Source organism: Diabrotica virgifera, chromosome 8 (genome assembly GCF_917563875.1).
Source record: "Diabrotica virgifera virgifera chromosome 8, PGI_DIABVI_V3a".
Lineage (NCBI taxonomy): Eukaryota > Metazoa > Arthropoda > Insecta > Coleoptera > Chrysomelidae > Diabrotica > Diabrotica virgifera.
In genome coordinates this window covers 120,359,636-120,379,617 of record NC_065450.1, presented here as the reverse complement: position 1 = coordinate 120,379,617, position 19,982 = coordinate 120,359,636, and the positions used below count along the sequence as shown (strand labels likewise).

Here is a 19,982-nt window from a genome sequence, read left to right as displayed (position 1 = left end):
GCCAATATAATTTTTAGGTTGAATCTCATCAAGGTAAGTATTCACTGTTCTACCAAGATGAAGACTTGCGTCATGATGCATTAACACGAATTTGTTATCCAATAGGGCTGGAAAATGGTAAAACATGATCTTCTAAAATGTTTTTAATGTACATATCAACTGTCTTTCACCCAATCACCTCCACAAGTTTGGTATCTCCTTTCCAAGAAATACCACTCCATAGCACTATGCCGCCACCACTACCAAAATTAACACTCTCTATGAGGTTACATCTGACATAGCGTTCATCATATGGAAGCAAGATTTACAAAACTTCGTCTACAGAAGAGTTGGCAAACAGTTTGTCAGTTGTAACCTCATACAGAGCGTTAGTTTTGGTGGTGGCGGCATAGTGCTACGGAGCGGTATTGCTTTGAAAGGACATACCGAACACGTGGAGGTGATTAGGCGAATGCCAACTGATATGTACATTAAAAACATTTAAGAAGATCATGTTTTGCAATTTGAAAGCCATATTGGATATGACATATTGATGCTACTGCACGTCTTCATGTCGCTAGCGTAATAAAACTGCAAAACCTTTATAAACTAGGTTTTGATATACAAGAAATCAGCATGAGATGAATAATGAAATTACAATAACACGACATAAATATACGACAGTAACTAAAATGAGAAATAACAAACATAGTTCACAGACTACTACATTCATCCCAGCATTATTTTTCAACAAAGTCTTTAAGGTAAGCAGGAGCGTTTCTTTCCCTTGTACCTCTTCTAATAAAAATGTCTTTATTTTCTTCCCTCAAATCAGTTTCAATGCCACCCTTTTCCAGAACGTTAACAGTAGAAATATTTGTATTGTCCTCACATATATCACTCAATCTAGGGCTTGGTGGATCCTTGATAAACTGTTCATTACAAAGCTCAGACTCCGATCCAGTAACATTGTCACAGTCAAGTAGAGATACATCTCCTCATGATACAAATTGTCTTAAAGCTACTGTTGTTTCTTTGCCATCTTCACGTCTAACAACAGCATAGTTCGGATTTGCTTCAATCAGTTACACTTTTTCAACAAGAGGGTCATATTTTGAGTGCCTCACATTCTTTTTCATAAACACTTTTCCAGGGACTGTCAACCATAAAGGAAGTGCAATTCCATTTAAAGCTTTTCTAGAATGATGAAACATTCGCTCATGAGGGGTACTGTTTGTAGCTGTACACAAAAGAGAACGAATTGAATGAAGAGCTATATCAACTACTTCTTCCCACTGTTCAGTCTTTAAATTTTTAGATTTTAAAGCAAGAGAAATAGTTTTCCATATAATTCCATTATATCTTTCTTGTCGGCATTACTTGTGAATGGAGAAACGTTTTTACTTCTTGAGACATAAATGACCCCCCCCCCCCGCTTGATCTGAATGGATGTAACTAGGCATTCCAAATAAAGAGAATAAGATTGTAAGAAACTTCACAACAGTTTTCGCTGAAACATCTGGCCATGGATATACAAAGGGGAATCGAGAATATTCGTCAACAATAGGGAACTTGCACATTTTTTTTATTACATAATAATGTTCAATTTTGTATAAAAATAAGATTTCCAAGATTTCACGCTTCAAAAACTCATATTAACTTAGAAGTACAAATTTAAAGTCTTCTTTATCTTAAAATAGTTCAAACGACCCGTGACGTCATAGAGTTTGACTATGTGGTTCAGTTTACGGTTATATTTACGTATATTCTTCTTCTTCTTCTTTAGTTTATTGGCCTCCACCTACTTGGGTATTTAGCCAGATCGTCGTCGAGAATAAAGGAAAAATATTTATATTCTAATGATATTTATCGTATGTCATTGTAATAAAATATGCCAGTTTGTTGAGATTGCAGTTTGATACAGTTTTTGAAGGAAAGGAAAGAAGGTTTACTATTGAAAATAAAACCATTTTGTAAAAGTACAAATTTTCTATGAATAGTTCAAACGATTAAAAACGTTTGTAACGTCACATAACTGTATTTTCTACTGACGTTTATAATGTCTAATTTAAAATTATATATACAATTGGTGTAGAATGTAAACATACAACCCTGTGACGTCACGACGCGTTTTGGGGTGGCTGGTATAAGTTGAATTTTTAGTCGTCTTTAGGGGCCAAACGAAAGACAAACAAATTTTTTTTTATTTTTGATACAGGTTCTAAATTATGTTCTGTTGTGATTCATACCATTTTTTTCGAATTTAAAATTTTATGCAAGTTCCCTATTGTTAGGATATATTTGTTATGAGATCTAGATGGAAGCGGTCCTTTAAAATCTAGTGACAATCTTTCAAAAGGCGAAGTTGCCTTAGTTAATCTCCCTTGAGTTGTCAAAATTTTTGGTTTTATTTCTGCACAGATAGGACAGCGATTGATCATTTCACGGACTTCATCAATAGTATATGGTAAGTTACGTGTCTTTATCCAATGGACCATTCTGGTGATTCTTGGATGACACAAGGATTGATGTAGTTTAAATAGACTTGGTCGAGGATTTATTGAACAGCACACTCGTGAGAAAGTATCTGGCACTACATTCTCAACTCCTGGTCTGTACTGAATATCAACACTGTAACATGATAATTCAAGACACCATCTGATAATCTTCTCATTTTTTATCTTACTAGTGTGGCGCATATTGAACATAAAAGACACAGGCTTTTGATCAGTTATAAGTCGAAAATGTTTACCTATCAAGAAATGTCTCCATTTTCTAAGAGCTTCCACTATTGCATACGCCTCTTTTTCCACTGATGAATGATTTCTTTCACTTTTTGATAAAGTTCTTGAAAAGAAAGCAACAGGTCTTCCTCCTTGGCTAAGAGAAGCAGCAATACAAAAATCTGAAGCACCAGATTCAACAACAAAAGGAATCTTGTCATCAATTGTAGTAACAGCTGAAGAAATAATTTCAGATTTTAGAATTTGAAAAGCTTCAGCTGCTTGTTCTGTTAAAGCAAAAGTACTGCATGTGACTAGTTTTTGTATCTTGTCTGAAAATTGTGGGATAAATTTAGAATAATGTGCAAACATTCCAACAGCGCTCTTTAGTGATTAAGAATCGTTTGGTAAAGGTAACTTCTTTAAAGGTTCCAGTCTTTCAGGATCAGGTTTTAAGGTCTGATTCTCTATTTGATAACCCAAAAGTTTGATTGAATTTAGTGTAGAAGAACTTTTATTTTGATTTATTGTTAAATTGTAATTCTTCGCTACTTCCATAAATTTATTAAGATTTTCATTATGCTGTTGTTGATTTAATCCACAAACAGTAATATTATTAAGATAGGCATATACTATATACTCCTTTTAAATTTTCGGATTTAATAATACCATCCATAACCCTTTGAAAGCAGGCCACTCCGTTGGTTACCCCAAAAGGGATCCGGCAAAATTGATATAGTTGGCCGTTGGCTTCAAAAGCAGTGTATATTTTCTCTTCATTTTTGATTGGAATTTGATGTTACGGATTTTTAAGATCAATTATTGTACTGAAGACAAAATATTTTGCTACTTTTCTAACAATATCTTCAACATCAGATCTGGGAGAGGATAAGCATCTAAGTAAGTAAATTTATTAATCGTTTGTGAATAATCTACCACCATTCGCTTTTTGTGCGTTTCACTTTTTGTAATAAGTACTTGTTCATGGCAAGAAGAGTTGCTTTCTTCTATGTTTCCATTCAATACGAGATTCTTTATCTCGTCTGTTATGAATTTTCTATCTTCATTTAAAATTTTTCTTGATTTAGTTGCTATTGGTTTGCACTCATTTAATAGATTGGAGAATAATTTGGGCGGCTAATATTTAAGTATGCCAAACTACAGATGTTATACACACGGTCAATAACTAAACGCATTTTTGAGCCAGCAAAAGTGATTTCTAGAGAAGAATGTTGTTTAAGCAAGTCGTGACCTAGTAATACATCAGCACATAAATCTTAAATTACGTATTGATAATTTGACATTTTTATAGGAATGTCCGTTTATTTCTAAATTAACAAAGCAATGTCCTGAGATAGTCAATCTGAGTGCTGTTGAAGCCATTAGTATGCTTGCATGACTTCTAAATATTTTCACTTTTATAGACAATGCATAATTCTTACTGATATATGACTCAGAACTACCTATGTCTATTAAACTTTCAGCTGTATTTCCATTCACCTTTATTTTAGTAACACTTTTAGATAAGCATTGAGGAGCAGCAGCAAGATTTCTAAGATTCGAACTAGATGTAGTAGTAGCTAAAACGGCAGCTGACGCTAAATTGGACATCTGAAGCCTACATACCTTGGAAAAATGTCCAACTTTCGAGCGTTTCTTGCAAACTCTGTCTCTAGCAGGGCATAGGCTACGAGGATGTCTTTCAGTTGATCCACAAAAGTAACATTTCCAACTTTTCATAGCGGCAGAAGTATAATTAGTTTGCTCTCTGGTTTCGGATGAAATCTCATCAATAATTTGTACAGGTGTTATATAAGCCTCAGAGTGTTTTGAAGCTGACTCCAGAGACTGGGCTTTCAGTATGGCATCTTGCAGAGTAATACTGTTGTTTTCTAGTAAACGTTGTCTTATGTCATTAGAAAGAATCCCACTAATAAAAGAATCTCTTATATACTCTTCTCTATTTTGGTCTGCAGAAACGGCTAGAAAATTACAATCTTTGGAAAGCACCTTAAGATGTTGAACGTATTGATCTATATTTTTACCCGTTTGTTGTCTTTTAGTCATTAGGATATGTCGGGCAAAAATTTCATTTTTGGGTTTAACAAAAATTGCTTCGAGAATACTTTTGACTTCAGAATACTTTGTACAATCAGAGATAAGTTCATAGATATTGTTGCTTAGGTAATTTACTAGTAGTTTGAATTCATCCTCCCCTGAGACATCAACTACAGAGGAAATAAAGTTTTCAAAAGTAGCTTTTCAATCTATCCATTCTTGAGACGATCTAGAAGAGTTTGGATCTGCATCGAATCTGTCTGGTCGTAGTAGCTTATCCATATTTGATATTTTTTTATATTAAATTGTAATAAAACTGCAAAACCTTTATAAACTAGGTTTTAATATACAAGAAATCAGCATGAGGTGATGAATGAAATTACAATAACATGACATAAATATAAGACAGTAAATAAGATGAGAAATAACAAACATAGTTCACAGACTACTACAAATAGCATAGTGAAGACTTACCTTGATGAGATTCAATTTAAAAATTATACTTGCCAGCATAAAACACAGATCGGATTTAAATTGCATTTAAATAATACTTTAAAACATCGCATTAGGAAAAGAAATCTTATTCCTATGATACAGAGGGGCTAAGGATAACAGCACATAAAATTTCATTCCACATGCACATGCATAATATGCAATATTTTTGTCCATGAGTATATTATTAAAAAAATCACTTTGTCACTTTGCCTATTTTCTCAATTAAGTATTAGTTTTTATTGTATAGTATAAATTATTGTAATCACTGAATACATAGTTAATGAAAAAATAATCATATAGTTTAAACGATTACAAAAGTAACGGTTATCCAAGAATATTCAAAAACTGAACGAAAATCTCTATAATTCTAATGACAATGTCATCGTCAACTAGTAATGCTTACATCTGCAGCTTCCATGCCAGTGATAATTTTACTACACGTAATTTGCTGTGTAAAGAAAGATAAAGTAGGGATAGCTCCTTAAAATATTTGCGCCTACACTGTTAACTCTATACAGTAAGGACGTTAGATTAGAATAAATTCATTTTCTCGGGAATGGGCGAATGGAGAGAAATCCTCAAACAGGTTTTTCCTCAACAGAAATCCTCATGATTTTTTAGATTAGAGTAGGGGTCGTGTGATAGCTCATTTGAAAGGTTATTTAATTCTCTATTCAGTCATATAAACATTAATATAATCAAAGACTAAGTTGTGAATTGCATAGTGTAGAATTCCTTCCCTTTAGTCTTCACTGCAGCATCCATTTGGCTTGCATATTGTAGAAGCCTTGGAGGTTGTTACCAGGAAATGGGCCAATAAAGTTTTTCAATTAAAAACCTTTTAAAAATATTTAATTTACAAATATTTTTATTAGGTTGAAAAACTTAGTCTTTTATTTAGCAGATGCCGCTAGGCACCTACTACCATCTCGTCAGTTGCGGTGGGAGATGGATATGTCGAAGATTTTTACCTGGGCTAGAGAAATGCAGCCTATGCAGTCTCTGATGAACCTCTAACAAGAGGTGAAATCGTCGATAAGAGTGCTGGCTGCACTCTCTGATCTGAGTAAAAATTAAGACGGTTTTGGTTTCGCACCGCAACTGAATGAATAAAAATGGTATACATTTTTATTATTATTATTAATATAATCATTTATACAAAAAATTTTTGAATTAAATTATTTGAGACAAAAAGAAGAATGTATGTATGTAATTCATTTAATTCAAAATAAATTTTACTTCTGTAGGAAAACAGAAAAAAAAATGTTTGTTTGACAAATAATAATTGTTTTTCGCTTAAATTCAATGTTAAAGCTGCCACCCACCTGCCTCTTAGCAGTTTATACAGCAAGTACAGAGATCTGGAAATTCAAATACGTAAACAATAAGGAATTGAGGGTACCCAAACAATATCTATTATTCTTTCTACTACTGGAGTCATTCCGAAGAACCTCCTAGAAATATAAAAAAGCTGGATCTGAATGAACATCTCTATAAGACCATGCAGAAAGCTGGTATTACTTTCGACATCCAGATGTGTACGAAAATGTTTAGGAGATACTCCAATACCAAGTCACTTAGTAGTGTAGGAAATAAAGGTTGAACCTTGCAAAATGGACACAAGTCCGGTTTTATTTTTTTTTTCTGGTATATCAAGGGGTGCTTATTATAAGACTAACTTTTTCTGAAAAAATTTCGCCCCGGAACCCCCCTTTTCACCCCTTTGTAGGGGGTAATTTGTTGTTTTTGCGGAACGTAGCCGTTCCTGTACCTTTTACAAAAAATTTCTTTTATAGAAATATGAAGAGGACTATATTTTCTACGATTTATTTCCCGACAGCATCTGTCTATCATCCACCGTTTAGCGGGGGTGGCGCCCCAAAGTTGACAAGTTTTTAAAAAAGATGTTTTTAAAAAAATATATTTTTCCGTAACTGTAACGAAAATTAAGAAAAATCCTGCGGCAATTATTCACAAATAATTTATTGATTTTTTGGTATAGGTTTCACTTAAAGTTAATTGCCCTTTTTTTAATTACAGGGTGTTACATTTAGAAAAACCCCTTTTTATACCATCTGAACCGTTTATGCTAGAGTAAAAAGACTTTCAGCAATTACCCATGTACTGGTGCTTTTAAACCACCCCAAAAAAAAGAAGAATTAATAAATAAAGTGATTTTCTTGGAATCCTTCACACACAATGCCCTTTATTAACCCTTAAGTACTAACACCCCGTCTCTCAGACGGCATCGCATGTCAAAAGTGGGATATTTCCCTTCCTAGAAAATTTTGAAGGTCACCCGTTTATGACTTTTCAAGTTGGGTTGTTCTTTAGTAGTATTGAATTCGGCAATTTGTGGCAGGTTGTTATTCGAAAGATATTTAGGCTCAAAGTGTGATTTCCGTCTAATAGACGGGGTGTTAATGTTTGTGCCCAGTTCGTCATTACACATAATGTGCCCGAGTTCGTCAAAAAACATCAAATAAGGGAATAAAGACCCTGAGGAAGCTTTTTGAAATGGTTTGATGAGGTAGAAGACGACATAAGCGAAGTGGAATCAATTTGTGATGAAAATGTTGCCACTGACTACCATTGCTACACTGTACTAAATATAGTACCTGTCTGTTTTTTTTTGTTTTAACATTTTTTAAAAACCTTTTTATTTTCATTTTTCTTACTCTTTGTTTAACTCCATTATAAATTTTTATTAAGATTCTTTAATTTGTTTCATTTTTATGACACTTTTTTTTCAGGAGTGAAAAGGTACACAAACAATCCTTCCATTCTTGTTATAATGTTTTTTATTTTAATAAATACAAAAAAACTAGATTAATTACTGTGTTTTTTAGATAACAATATTGACAGTAAGTGATCGAGATTTTTTTGCATTAAAATATTTAACAAAAACAAAAATTACCACTACAATATTAAAACCCGTCTGTCAGGCGGTTAGTTAGTGTTTACGTCATTGATTTAAGATGTTAGTACTTAAGGGTTTATATGCTTCATATATCATTTTGTGCACGTTATTTATTACCCATGCATTGACAGCAAAAGCTATTTCCTAGTGCAACCCCTTAACCAAAAAAAAATAAATAAAATGGGGGGTTGAAATTTTTTTTTGTTTTTTGCTTTTTGATCCATATGGGCATATGCTTCATCAATAGTGGTTTTTAAAAATATATATGGTTATTGCAACATCCCTGCGGAAACCACCCTATCCTTGAAAATATACTGCAGAAACTACCCATATCCCTTGACGAGCATGTTTTTACGATTTTCTCATTACCTATGCATTCTTTTTAAACAAAACTTATACAAGGTTAAAGACCACTATTTACTCTAAAAATTAGGTTCTATTCATTTTTTTCGTATAAGCAAGCGTTACAGCACAGTGGCGCCGTAAACCTCATGTATGCTTTGGCTTTTTGCTTTTTTTTTTCGTCATGTGTTCGTTTTATTGATAAAGTACTTATGTAAAATATAACAACAGAGTGTAACCTACAAATTATGACTTATGCATATTTTACAATCTTTGCGCCCCAAAGCGACAGTGGTGGCCCAAAATCAATTTTTGCATATTATCGCCACCTACACGCATTTTATTGCATTAATGCTACCTTAATAGCACAATATTTACCCTTAGGTGGTCGCTAAGCAGTGGCGGATCCAGGGAGGGGTGATGGGGGTGATCACTTCCCCCCTCTCAAACCAAGTGATATTATATTCAAAGATTATAAAAATATTCTTTTATTTTTATAGAAATTTAGCCAATTGGCACCCCCCTCTTAACGATGCTGGATCCGCCACTATCGCTAAAGCATAAAAAGTACGCCATTCTTATAAAAATAAGAATATAATATAAGTATTTCTATAAAAATAAATGAATATTTTTTAATCTTTGAATATAATATCACTTGGTTTGAGAGGGGGGGAGGTGATCATTCCCATCACCCCTCCCTGGATCCGCCACTGTTTAGCGACCACTTAAGGGTAAATATTGTGCTATTAAGGTAGCATTAACGCAATAAAATGCGTGTAGGTGGCGACAATATGCAAAAATTGATTTTGGGCCACCACTGTGGCTTTGGGGCGCAAATATTGTAAAATGTGCATAGGTCATAATTTGTAGATTACACTGTGTTGTTTTATTTTACATAAGTACTTTATCAATAAAACGAACAGATGACGAAAAAAATCAAAAACTGGAGCCCGCCAAAGCATATAATATGAGGTTTACGGCGCCACTGTGCAGCAACGGTTGCTTATACGAAAAAAAATTAATAGGACCTGATTTTTAGAGTAAATAGTGGTCTTTAACCTTGTATAAGTTTTGTTTAAAAAGAATGCAAAGATAATGAGAAAATCGTAAAAACATCTCCGCCAAGGGATAGGGGTAGTTTCTGCAGTATATTTTCAAGGATAGGGGTGGTTTCCGCAGGGATGTTGCAATAACCATATATATTTTTGAAAAGCACTATTGATGAAGCATATGCCCATATGGATCAAAAAGCAAAAAACAAAAAAAAATTCAACCACCCATTTTATTTATTTTTTTTTTTTTTTGGCTACAGGGGTTGCACTAGGAAATCGCTTTTGGTGTCTATGCATGGGTAATAATAACGTGCACAAAATGATATATGAAGCATATTAATAAAGGTCATTGTGTGTGAAGGATTCCAAGAAAATCACTTTATTTATTAATTCTTCTTTTTTTGGGGTGGTTCCGGGGAAAAAATGGGGGTGCATTATACAAATTTGTAAAAAGCACCAGTACATGGGTAATCGCTGAAAGTCTTTTTACTCCAGCATAAACGGTTCAGATGGTATAAAAAGGGGTTTTTTAAAATATAACACCCTGTAATTAAAAATAGGGCAATTACCCTTAAGTGAAACCTATACCAAAAAATCAGTAACTTATTTGTGAATAATCGCCGCAGGATTTCTTCTTACTTTCCGTTACAGTTAGGGAAAAATATATTTTTTTTAAAAACATCTTTTTTAAAAACTCGTCAACTTTGGGGCGCCACCCCCGCTAAACGGTGGATGATAGACATATGCTGTCGGGAAATAAATCATAGAAAATATAGTCCTCTTCATATTTCTATAAAAAAAATTTGTAAAAGGTACAGGAAGGGCTACGTTCCGCAAAAACCACAAATTACCCCCTTTAAAGGGGTGAAAAGGGGGGTTCCGGGGCGAAATTGTTTCAGAAAAAGTTAGTCTTATAATAAGCACCGCTTGATATAACAGAACAAAAATAAAACCGGACTTGTGTCCATTTTGCAAGGTTCAACCTCTGTTTCCTACACTATAGGGCTTGATAACAATGAGAGAGTCCCAACAGAGAACGGGAAACAGCGCCCCAACTATACAAAAATACTTTGTAAGGCCCCTTTGGACGAGATACGAGATATTTTGACTTGAAATGGCATTCCCGAGAAGGTAATAAAGAATTATCGCAAATTCGGACAGACGGACAGACAACGATGCGATTCGACGATAGATCTGTCAGGTGCTTATAATAATTGGTCTGAAATGAGTAATTCTGTACCCCTTTCTTGTGTATATTTCAACAAACTTTCAATTTTTACCATATTGGCTTATGACGGACGTTCTTACCTTTTCACAATATGAACATTTCTAATTTCTAAGAAGTATTTGTTGAAACTATAATTAATTGTATATGTTTTTATTATTTAGGTTTACCATATCCAGAGGCGCTGACAGAGCAGGAGAGCTTTTAGCAGCTTTCGAGCTGCTTGAAATTTCAAATGAATATGAAGGATCACTGCCTTCATTGCCGCATCCCAAGGACATTCCAATGTATCACGAGACTGATCCCAAGAGAGTTGAACAACTGCTACCAGTACCGAGAGGGATTAGACCAACATTAGTACGATATAGAATTGAAGTTTTATTTTGGGGACTACGAGATCTAAAAAGGATTCATTTACTGACTGTAGACAAGCCAAGAGTAGATATTGAGTGCTCGGGTAATATCCTGTATTCAAGTATAATACAAAATCGAAAGAAAAATCCTAATTTTAGTACACCAGTCAAGTTTCTTGATTTAGATTTGCCAGAACAAGAGCTTTACAGGTAGAAATTATTTTATATATTTAAAGTTAAAGGTTCATCTGATTTCTTCTAGCCTCCTTCGTAAATACATAAATAGCTCCTGAGGTGATATTTTATATTATGTTAACCCATTATAGGCCAGTTTCCTATATTTAGAACACCGAAAATTTTATTTTCTTTTAACCCTTAAAATTTTAATGAAAATATTAATAAATCACTTTTTTTCACATTTTACTATCTAAGGGGGTGGTTTATAAGGGTTATATTATTCAGCCAACCAATAGTAATGTCTTATAATATAAAAAAAACTTTTATTTAACTTCATCAAACGTTATTAAAGCCCAAAAAGTACATTGATTTACATTACAAATAGGTTTATTCAAATTTGGTAGTAAGGGGCAGTTTTCACCTCTAAAAATAATTATCGTACCTATATCGGCATTGGGTATACATATTACATTGAATGACGGTTTTTGCTCCAAATTTTAAAGAACCGCTTGGATTTACATGAAATTTGGCATACGCATAGGTAACATGTCAAAGAAGAGAAGTCATATTATGCCGATGTATACTTTTGCCCTGGGGGTGACTCTCACCCCTTATCGGGGGTGAAAAAATATATGTTCAAAAGAAGTCCGGAAATGGATAAACTGACTAATTCTAAACAAAAAATTTTTGTAAGATAGTATTTTTTCACTAAGTTAATACTTTTCGAGTTATTTGCGAATAAATATGTTCATTTTAAAGTGTTTTATCTAAAAAAACATTCTTAGCAAAAATATAGCTTCTAAAAAAGTGAAAAAAATGGTGTATGTGTGAACTCTCCAGACCTATATAGTAGAAGCAAAGCTGTAGCTAATAAAAAATAGGTACATATCCGTCAAATTTCAAAGCGAATATTTCAACATGAAACAACCAAAAAATGATGCATTACAACTTTTTTAAAGTGTTTAAAAAAAATATTTATTTTTGTTTTTTTTTTAGTTTATAGCATCAAAAGTAAGTAAGTTACGCTCAAAATAAAGTTGGTCCCTTTTTTAGGTCAAAAAAACTCGGGAAAATCACCCTCTAATTAGTATCTTAAATCAAATTAGGTAATCGTTACCGCTTCACAAGTTACTTTATTTATGTATTATTTATAAATATGATCTGTGAGTTTCATCGGTTATTTTTTAAAAAATTTGGTTTTAAATTAAATATTTTTAAAATTTTATTTTTTAAAAAATGCTTTTTTTTCAAAATAACTTAAAATTTATTAGTGATACCAATAATCACAAAGAGTAAAAAAATGTAGGTTATGCTTTTCTGAACATTTTGGATTTTTTATTTTTCTGTAAGGCAAAAATTGGTTAAGATATGGCTGTTCAAAATTTGCATACATTCGTGATTATTAAATAGTTCAAGCCCTTTCAACTACAGCACTTTCAAAAGCAACTTGTGAAGTGGTAACGATTAATTTCATTTGGGATGCTAATTAGGGGTCATTTTCACGATTTTTTATCAAAAAAAGGGACCAACTTTATTTTGAGCGTAAATTCCTTACTTTTAATTCTAGAAACTTAAAAACACACAAGATAAAGCTTTTAAACACTCTAAAAAAGTTAAAATGAGTTTTCCCCAAAAGGCGCTTCATTTTTTGGTTACGTTGAAAAATTCGATTTGGAATTTGGCGAGTATGAACCTAGTTTTCATTAGTTACAACTCTTCTTTTACTGGGTCTAGGGATCTCACACATACACCATTTTTCCACTTTTTTATGAACTATATTTTGGCTAAGAATGTTTTTCGATAAAATCCTTACTTTTTGAGTTATTTGCAAAAAAAAAACGTCTATTATAAAAACGTGTTTTTTTTTTGTTGAAAAATGAACATATTTACTCGCAAATAACTCGAAAATTATTACCTTAGTGAAAACAATGCCATGGAACAAAAGTTGCGTAGAATTAGTCAGTTTATCCATTTCCGGACTTATTTTGAACGTATAATTTTTCACCCCCATGAAGGGTTGAAATACACCCCCATGGCAACAGCACACATCGGCATAATATCACTTTTCTTCTTTGACGTGTTACCTATGCATATGCCAAATTTTATTTGAATCTAAGCGGTTCATTAAAAATTTTAGGTTTTGCAATATTTTACCCTCAGTGAACGGACTAGTAGAATATTTTATTTTAAAGAGTTAATTAATAGCAAGCTGAAAATTTGTAAATATCTTAACGGTGTCTAGTCGGACAAACTTTGATGTATGGGAACACTGGAAGAGGGGAAATTTTAATTGTGGAACGTGATTTTAATTATCGAACTTGTCATCCTAACAAGTTTATGATTGTGAAAACTAGCAGGTTATTTTTAAGTTTGTTCAATAGCAAACGTTAAATAATATATGAAAACATGTTTGTCCGACAAATATGTTGGGCTTTTAATAAGTCCGACACGTAGAACATTTCAAATTACAGGAATTATGTTGGAGATAAATAGCAGTCTGATTTTTGCATGACAGTTTAATGAGAGGGTAACAAATCAATTGGAAGTTCTGTCCGACAAAATACATGGGACGTTTTCGTAGTCCGACATTCGAAACCTGTAACCTGTTCCCAATTAAAACTTCCCCTGTTCCAGTGTTCCCGTACATCAAAGTTTGTCCGACTAGACACCGTTAAGAGTTAAGCTATTAACAAATTTTCAGCTTGCTACTAATAAACTTTTTTTTGGTACGCGGTATCCAGGCCTAAAATTCATAAAATATTATAACAAAAGAGAGATTCAAAGATTGTTTTATTTGAGTAGTTTGTATATGATTTAAGAAAAGCCAAATTTTTAGTTAATGATCATATAAAATTTTAAAATTTGTGACATTTCATTGTACTTTTAGACCTCCTCTGACGATTAGGGCTGTGGATTGCCGTAGTTTTGGGCGATATACTTTAGTAGGAACTCATATTATTAATTCTATTCAAAGATATATGTACAAACCGATGACGAAGAAACTAAGAGAAGCAGAAGAAAGAAAAAAATCTCTACATCAACTAAAAACTGGAGATTCTAATGTACTATCTAATCAAGTTTCAGCATCAAATATGGCAGTTTCTCATAATGACAAAGAAAGAACTCCTTTGTTGCCAAAAGATATATCAATACAAATAGGTAATTATATGTCACTAATATATTTATTTATGAAGTAAATAATTACATAAAAAGTTTAAAACATGTACTCTGTTTAACAATAAACCAAGTACAGTTTGTCTAATTTACTTACCGTTGCACGTCATTATATCTATGTCAGAGATCTAAGTTGACATTGTTGCCAAAGTTTAAAAAAATCCTGAATTCATTTTAAATCAAATAGATCACATAATTATTTCAAACTTGGATTATACAATTAAACAAAACAAATTAATATTCAATGTAAATAAATAAAAACATTAGAAACAGAAAAGTAGAATTAAGTTATAATCTTACCTTAAAGTAAATAATAAAAACAATAAATATAATAAAACAAATACTTAGAGTCAAGAATAAAAACAAATCTAAAGTGTCAATACCGCAACTGTCAAATAAATGTTACCAATTTATGCCAAAATGTCACCTTCGTTCGATTATAGTTAGAGTGTGTTCCGAACAAATGTTCTTCATAAAAACGCTTTATAATCCATTTATACAAAATACAAATTAATTATTGAAACATATTATTGTGTATTTCTTTCAAGTTAACATTAATAGAAATCTTCAAATATTTCCGCAAAAGGATTCTAAAAAAGAACACACCTACCGCCTAAATATTTCGTGTTGGTATTATGTGACGCCACGGGCTATGACGCGGATGACGTGCAACGGTAAGTAAATTAGATGGAGTATAAGTAGATATTATTCTTCTTTGAGTACCGTGACCAAATTTTAGGCGTGGGTAGCTTCCACGACAATTTGCCGATATCGTTCTCGATCTTGTGTGACATGTAGCAATTTATCTGCTGATAAGTCAGTCCATTGACGAAAGTTTCGGAGCCATGAATATTTCTTTCTACCAATTCCGCTTTTTCCGTCGATCTTTCCATTGAGTACTTATTAACTGCAGCATCCTGTACCTGCTACCTCTCATTATATGTCCGAGATAATCAAGTTTTCTCTTTCTTATCATCTTCATGAAGCCACCTTCGCCTTGACCTATTCTGTTTAAGACTTCTATGTTTTAAATGCGCTGAATCCATGATTTCGAGTATTCTACCATATGACCACATCTCGAAGGTTTCTAATTTGTTTTTCAAATTAACCTTCATGATCCAGGTTTCAGATCCATTTCATATCGTCGGTCTAATGAGCAAATTGCCTCCACAAACTCCATGCAATATATAATTGACCAAAATTAGTTAAACAAAATATTTAAACAAACTTTCTACTTATCTACTATATCCATATTAATAATAATAGTCAAAATACTTACATTACAAAATATTTACTTACATTTTCTAAATTTTTCAATCAAAATAACTTCAGAAACACTGACATAGGCAATATTCGTCTGAATGGGAAAGAACGTTTGGACTTCAGCAAAATTCGTTTACCAAAATTGGCGTGAAATAAAAAAATAATGGCGGTTGTGGGAATTTTCAGGCGGTAGCTTTTACCGTCTACTACTAGATGACACCAAAAAACAATTTTTGGAAAAATGGACTTAGCCAATTTTCTCATTAGACCGACGATATAGTAATACAGGATACACATAACAGGTTTTAGGAACTTTATCCTTAGTTGTAAATTCAGCTGTGAATCGCTCGGTATAGATCTAAGTTTCAGAAATGCTCCTCTTGCAATTTCTCTCCCAGTTTTAATTTCTTCATCAGGATTCAGTGTCTTATTTATCCAAGATCCTGGGTATTTAAAATTGTTAACGTTTGTAATCGGTTCATTGTTAACAATTAGTTCCCACATAACAATTTCATGTTCTTAGTAGATTCATAGAACATACTTTTCAGAAAAAGTATATGCTGAGAATATGCTTAATTACCATTGCGAATGTGCAGAGCAGATACTGAGTATATACTACATTACAGTATTTAAACGTTCTATGAATATACTTAGAATGTGCTACAGCACTTCTTTTCAGTATATACCAAGAATATAGTTTTTAGAATATTCCAAGAAGGTGCTATAAACCTTCTATTTATATACTTAGAACGTACTACCGCACATCTTTTTAGTATCTGGAAAGAATATACTTTTAAGAATATTCCAAGGAAGTGTTTTATTGCTCAGAAGTATGTTTTCAGCATCACCCAATCTCATCTTAGATTCTACTGGTTCTACCAAGTACCTAGTTGTTACATATTCTAATTGCATATGAGAATGTAGTTAGTACGTTCTACAATATTACTTAAAAAGTAAGCATATAGATATAAATTTTAGTTATTTATATAAATATTATATAATATTTATCTAAGCTAACCTATAAGTAACTAAAACATATATACTTAAGTATATGTACTTACCTACTATTTAAGTAATATTAAGTTACCAAAATGAATCATATTTTGAAGCACCGCAAACAAAATAAAGAGATTATGTATGTTCCTAGTCCTAGTCCTTTTAGTACTTTATCGTTCGGCTTCATCCTTAACACTGCATAATTAGACACAAATAATGTCTGTTTTCGTTTTCATATTTTACCGTTGTTTCCTTAATCCCTATCCAAGTAGGAAATTGTCAGAATGAGACTGGACGTTTGCAGTTTGGTTGGTTGTGGGTTTTGCCACGTTTTGATGTTGGAATGGCCCATATCACGTCGATATAATTCCGATCCGATCTTTTATAAATATGTACTTGCTTTTACGATCTGCTGATAACAATGGTAGATGGTGTATTCTTTAAATTCTTTGTAACTGAAAGTACCTAATCCAACGATGTAAAAATTACTCACGGTAAACTCGAAATGGTAAATTCATTTCAATTATGAAAACGAACATTTTTGTTTCGTTAATACAATTAATGTTTAAACTTTTTTACCATACAATTAAAACAATTTTAAGAAACTAATTCGTCCAGTACTAACTACATACATAAATTTTATTAATTATTCTAAAAATAACGAAGTTAATAATCTATAAAGCTAACATTATTATACATTTTATATAATGTTTTTAAGATATTTTAAAAGTACTTATAGTAGGTATGTGTTAATAATATACTCAAATATACTTTTAAAGAATATTCGATCAGGGTATATTCTAAGAATAAACTTTTGAATATTCCGAGATAGTACCTACACGAATGTGCTCAGTATATTCGGTACGAGAATATTCTTTGAAGTATGTATATGCAAAGAACATGAAATTTACACATAATGTTTTTAAGGTACATGCTATGCATGTACTACTACACATATACTAAAAAGATTATACTCCGACGAATGTTGGTAGTATATGCTTTGAACATGATGCGAACATCATTGTTATGTGGGTTGTATAGAGCCGATGTCTTGTTTACTAACCAAAAGTAACTTTGTCTTTGATATATTTATGCAAAGTCCGTTATTGGAGCATTCTCTAATGACTTGATCTAAAAGGAATTGAATATCTTCGATACTTTCAGCCATGATCGCTGTGTCATCTGCTTGTCTGATGTTGTTCTCTCTGATTCTCTCTGATTCTCTCCCAATTCGAACTCCACATTACCCTTCCAAGGCTTCGTTAAATATTATTTCTGAGTAAACGTTAAACAAAATTGGGAATAACACATAACCCTGTCTGACACTTTTTTGAATGCAAATTTTGTATGTTTCTTTACCGTTTACCAGAATAGAAGCTTTTTGATTCCAATATGGATGTTGTAAAAGTCTCAGATCTTTATTATCTATTTCAATCATTTCTAGATATTCAAACAGTCTATCGTGTTAAACCCTATCAAACACCTTCTCAAAATCTATAAAGCAGACGTAAATTGGTTTCGGTACTTCCCATGGACGGTGGATAAGACGAATCATGAAATGGAGGCCCAGAAACTATAAAAGAAGCAGAGGACGACCACCGACTAGATGTACCGACGTCGTAAAAAGAGTAGCGGTAAACTAGCTACAGGCGGCCCAGTGTAAAGAACACTGGAAATAACTGAGGGAGGCCTATGTCCAGCAGTGGACGCGATTGTCTGATTGATGATGACTTTCCATGATCGTTTAAGTAATATTAGCATTGTGAAAAAAGCCCAAAGCTTGTTCCCAATCCTTCTCTGAAACCGAATAATTTGTTTCCCACTATTTCTTCACATTTCTGCTTAATTATGTTAAGAATTATGACCATAATATAAAATGTTTTGTATGTTTTATAGGTTATGGTACACATGATGGAACCAAAAAAATAAAGGCTGAAACAAACAAAAGACGAAAACAAAGTTTTGACGAAGAAATTGACGATGAAGACGAAAACAAGGACTGGTGAGCTAATATCTATAAATTAATTATTATTCTATTCCTTAATTGATTTCAAGGAAAAATTACTTATTATATACAAGGTGACTGGACGAAAACGAGACAGAGGCAAAAATTTTTTTTATTAAGTACAAAATATGATAAAAGAAAGTTTATTAACTCTTCAATGTTCATTAGATTATGTATTTTGTTATTTAAACATTTTCTCATCATTTTTTATCGGAACGGAAGAGTTATCATATTTTGTAATAAATAAAAATGATTTAAAATATCCTTATTTTGAGAAAAAATTGTAACTTTTTTTTGTTTTTAATTAAAAGGATGAAACTGCATGTTAAAACATAGCTTTTAATTCCGAACAATTTTTAATAATAACAATTTTCGATATTGTGAAATATAAAGATGCCTTACTCTTAAGCGAAATTAATACTTTTTGACATACCTCGTATAAGATTGATAAAATTTGATATCCGATGGTTGTATCTGAGGTTTTAGACCGTGCATAGCTTTTTATAAAGAACTTCTTCGTAGAATTAATAATAAAAAAGTTTTCCATATGGTTCCAAGTTACACAGACACACTATACTGGGACGAAAAAGGGCACCCCTTGAATTTTTGATAAAATTGTCGAAACAAATTTTATATTTTATTGGAAATTTACTTTATTCTACCTAACTGATATGGGGTTTTAAGATAGGAAAGGACACCGCACACATCTTATGGAAAATTTAATGTCACTTAAATAAGATAAGATTTATATGAATAGATTCGTCTCGAAATAACCATCAATTCGTATCATTGCGCCAACTCTAAATTTTGATAATTAAGAGAGTAAATTGATATAAATAAATCTAAAATCAAATGGGTATGTACAGAAGACAGAAAGAGAAAAATATTTTGTGAAACGGCTCTCCATAAATCTTTCTCCAGGTATTAAAGTCTTTTTTCTTATAGATAATAAATAACAATGCATTTCCACTGACCTACCCCAAAATATGGGTTAAGCTTTTTTCTATAGTGATAATTAATTTATACTTATTTATGAAATATTTATGAATAGTACAGTTTTAGCGACAATGGCGAAGATGCTATCAGCAGTAAAAATTCAAAACGGCTCCCCCATTTTAAATACATAGAGGGTTAAGGCAGGGAGATGCGCTGGCGTGTCAGCTTTTTAATATAGCCTTAGAAAAAGTTGTACGAGACGCTAATTTAGATAGCAGGGGAAC

General features: G+C 32.4%; 1 protein-coding gene across 1 annotated transcript in view; it reads left to right on the top strand.

Moving 5' to 3' along the window:
* LOC126890248 (otoferlin-like) overlaps window positions 1–19,982 on the top strand; it is a 224,148-nt gene that overhangs the window by 153,966 nt on the left and 50,200 nt on the right. Inside the window, exons 13-15 of the mRNA XM_050659104.1 lie at window positions 10,959–11,357; window positions 14,212–14,483; window positions 18,654–18,759. Coding sequence (XP_050515061.1) covers window positions 10,959–11,357; window positions 14,212–14,483; window positions 18,654–18,759 — 777 coding nt within the window. The remainder of the gene's footprint in view (window positions 1–10,958; window positions 11,358–14,211; window positions 14,484–18,653; window positions 18,760–19,982) is intronic.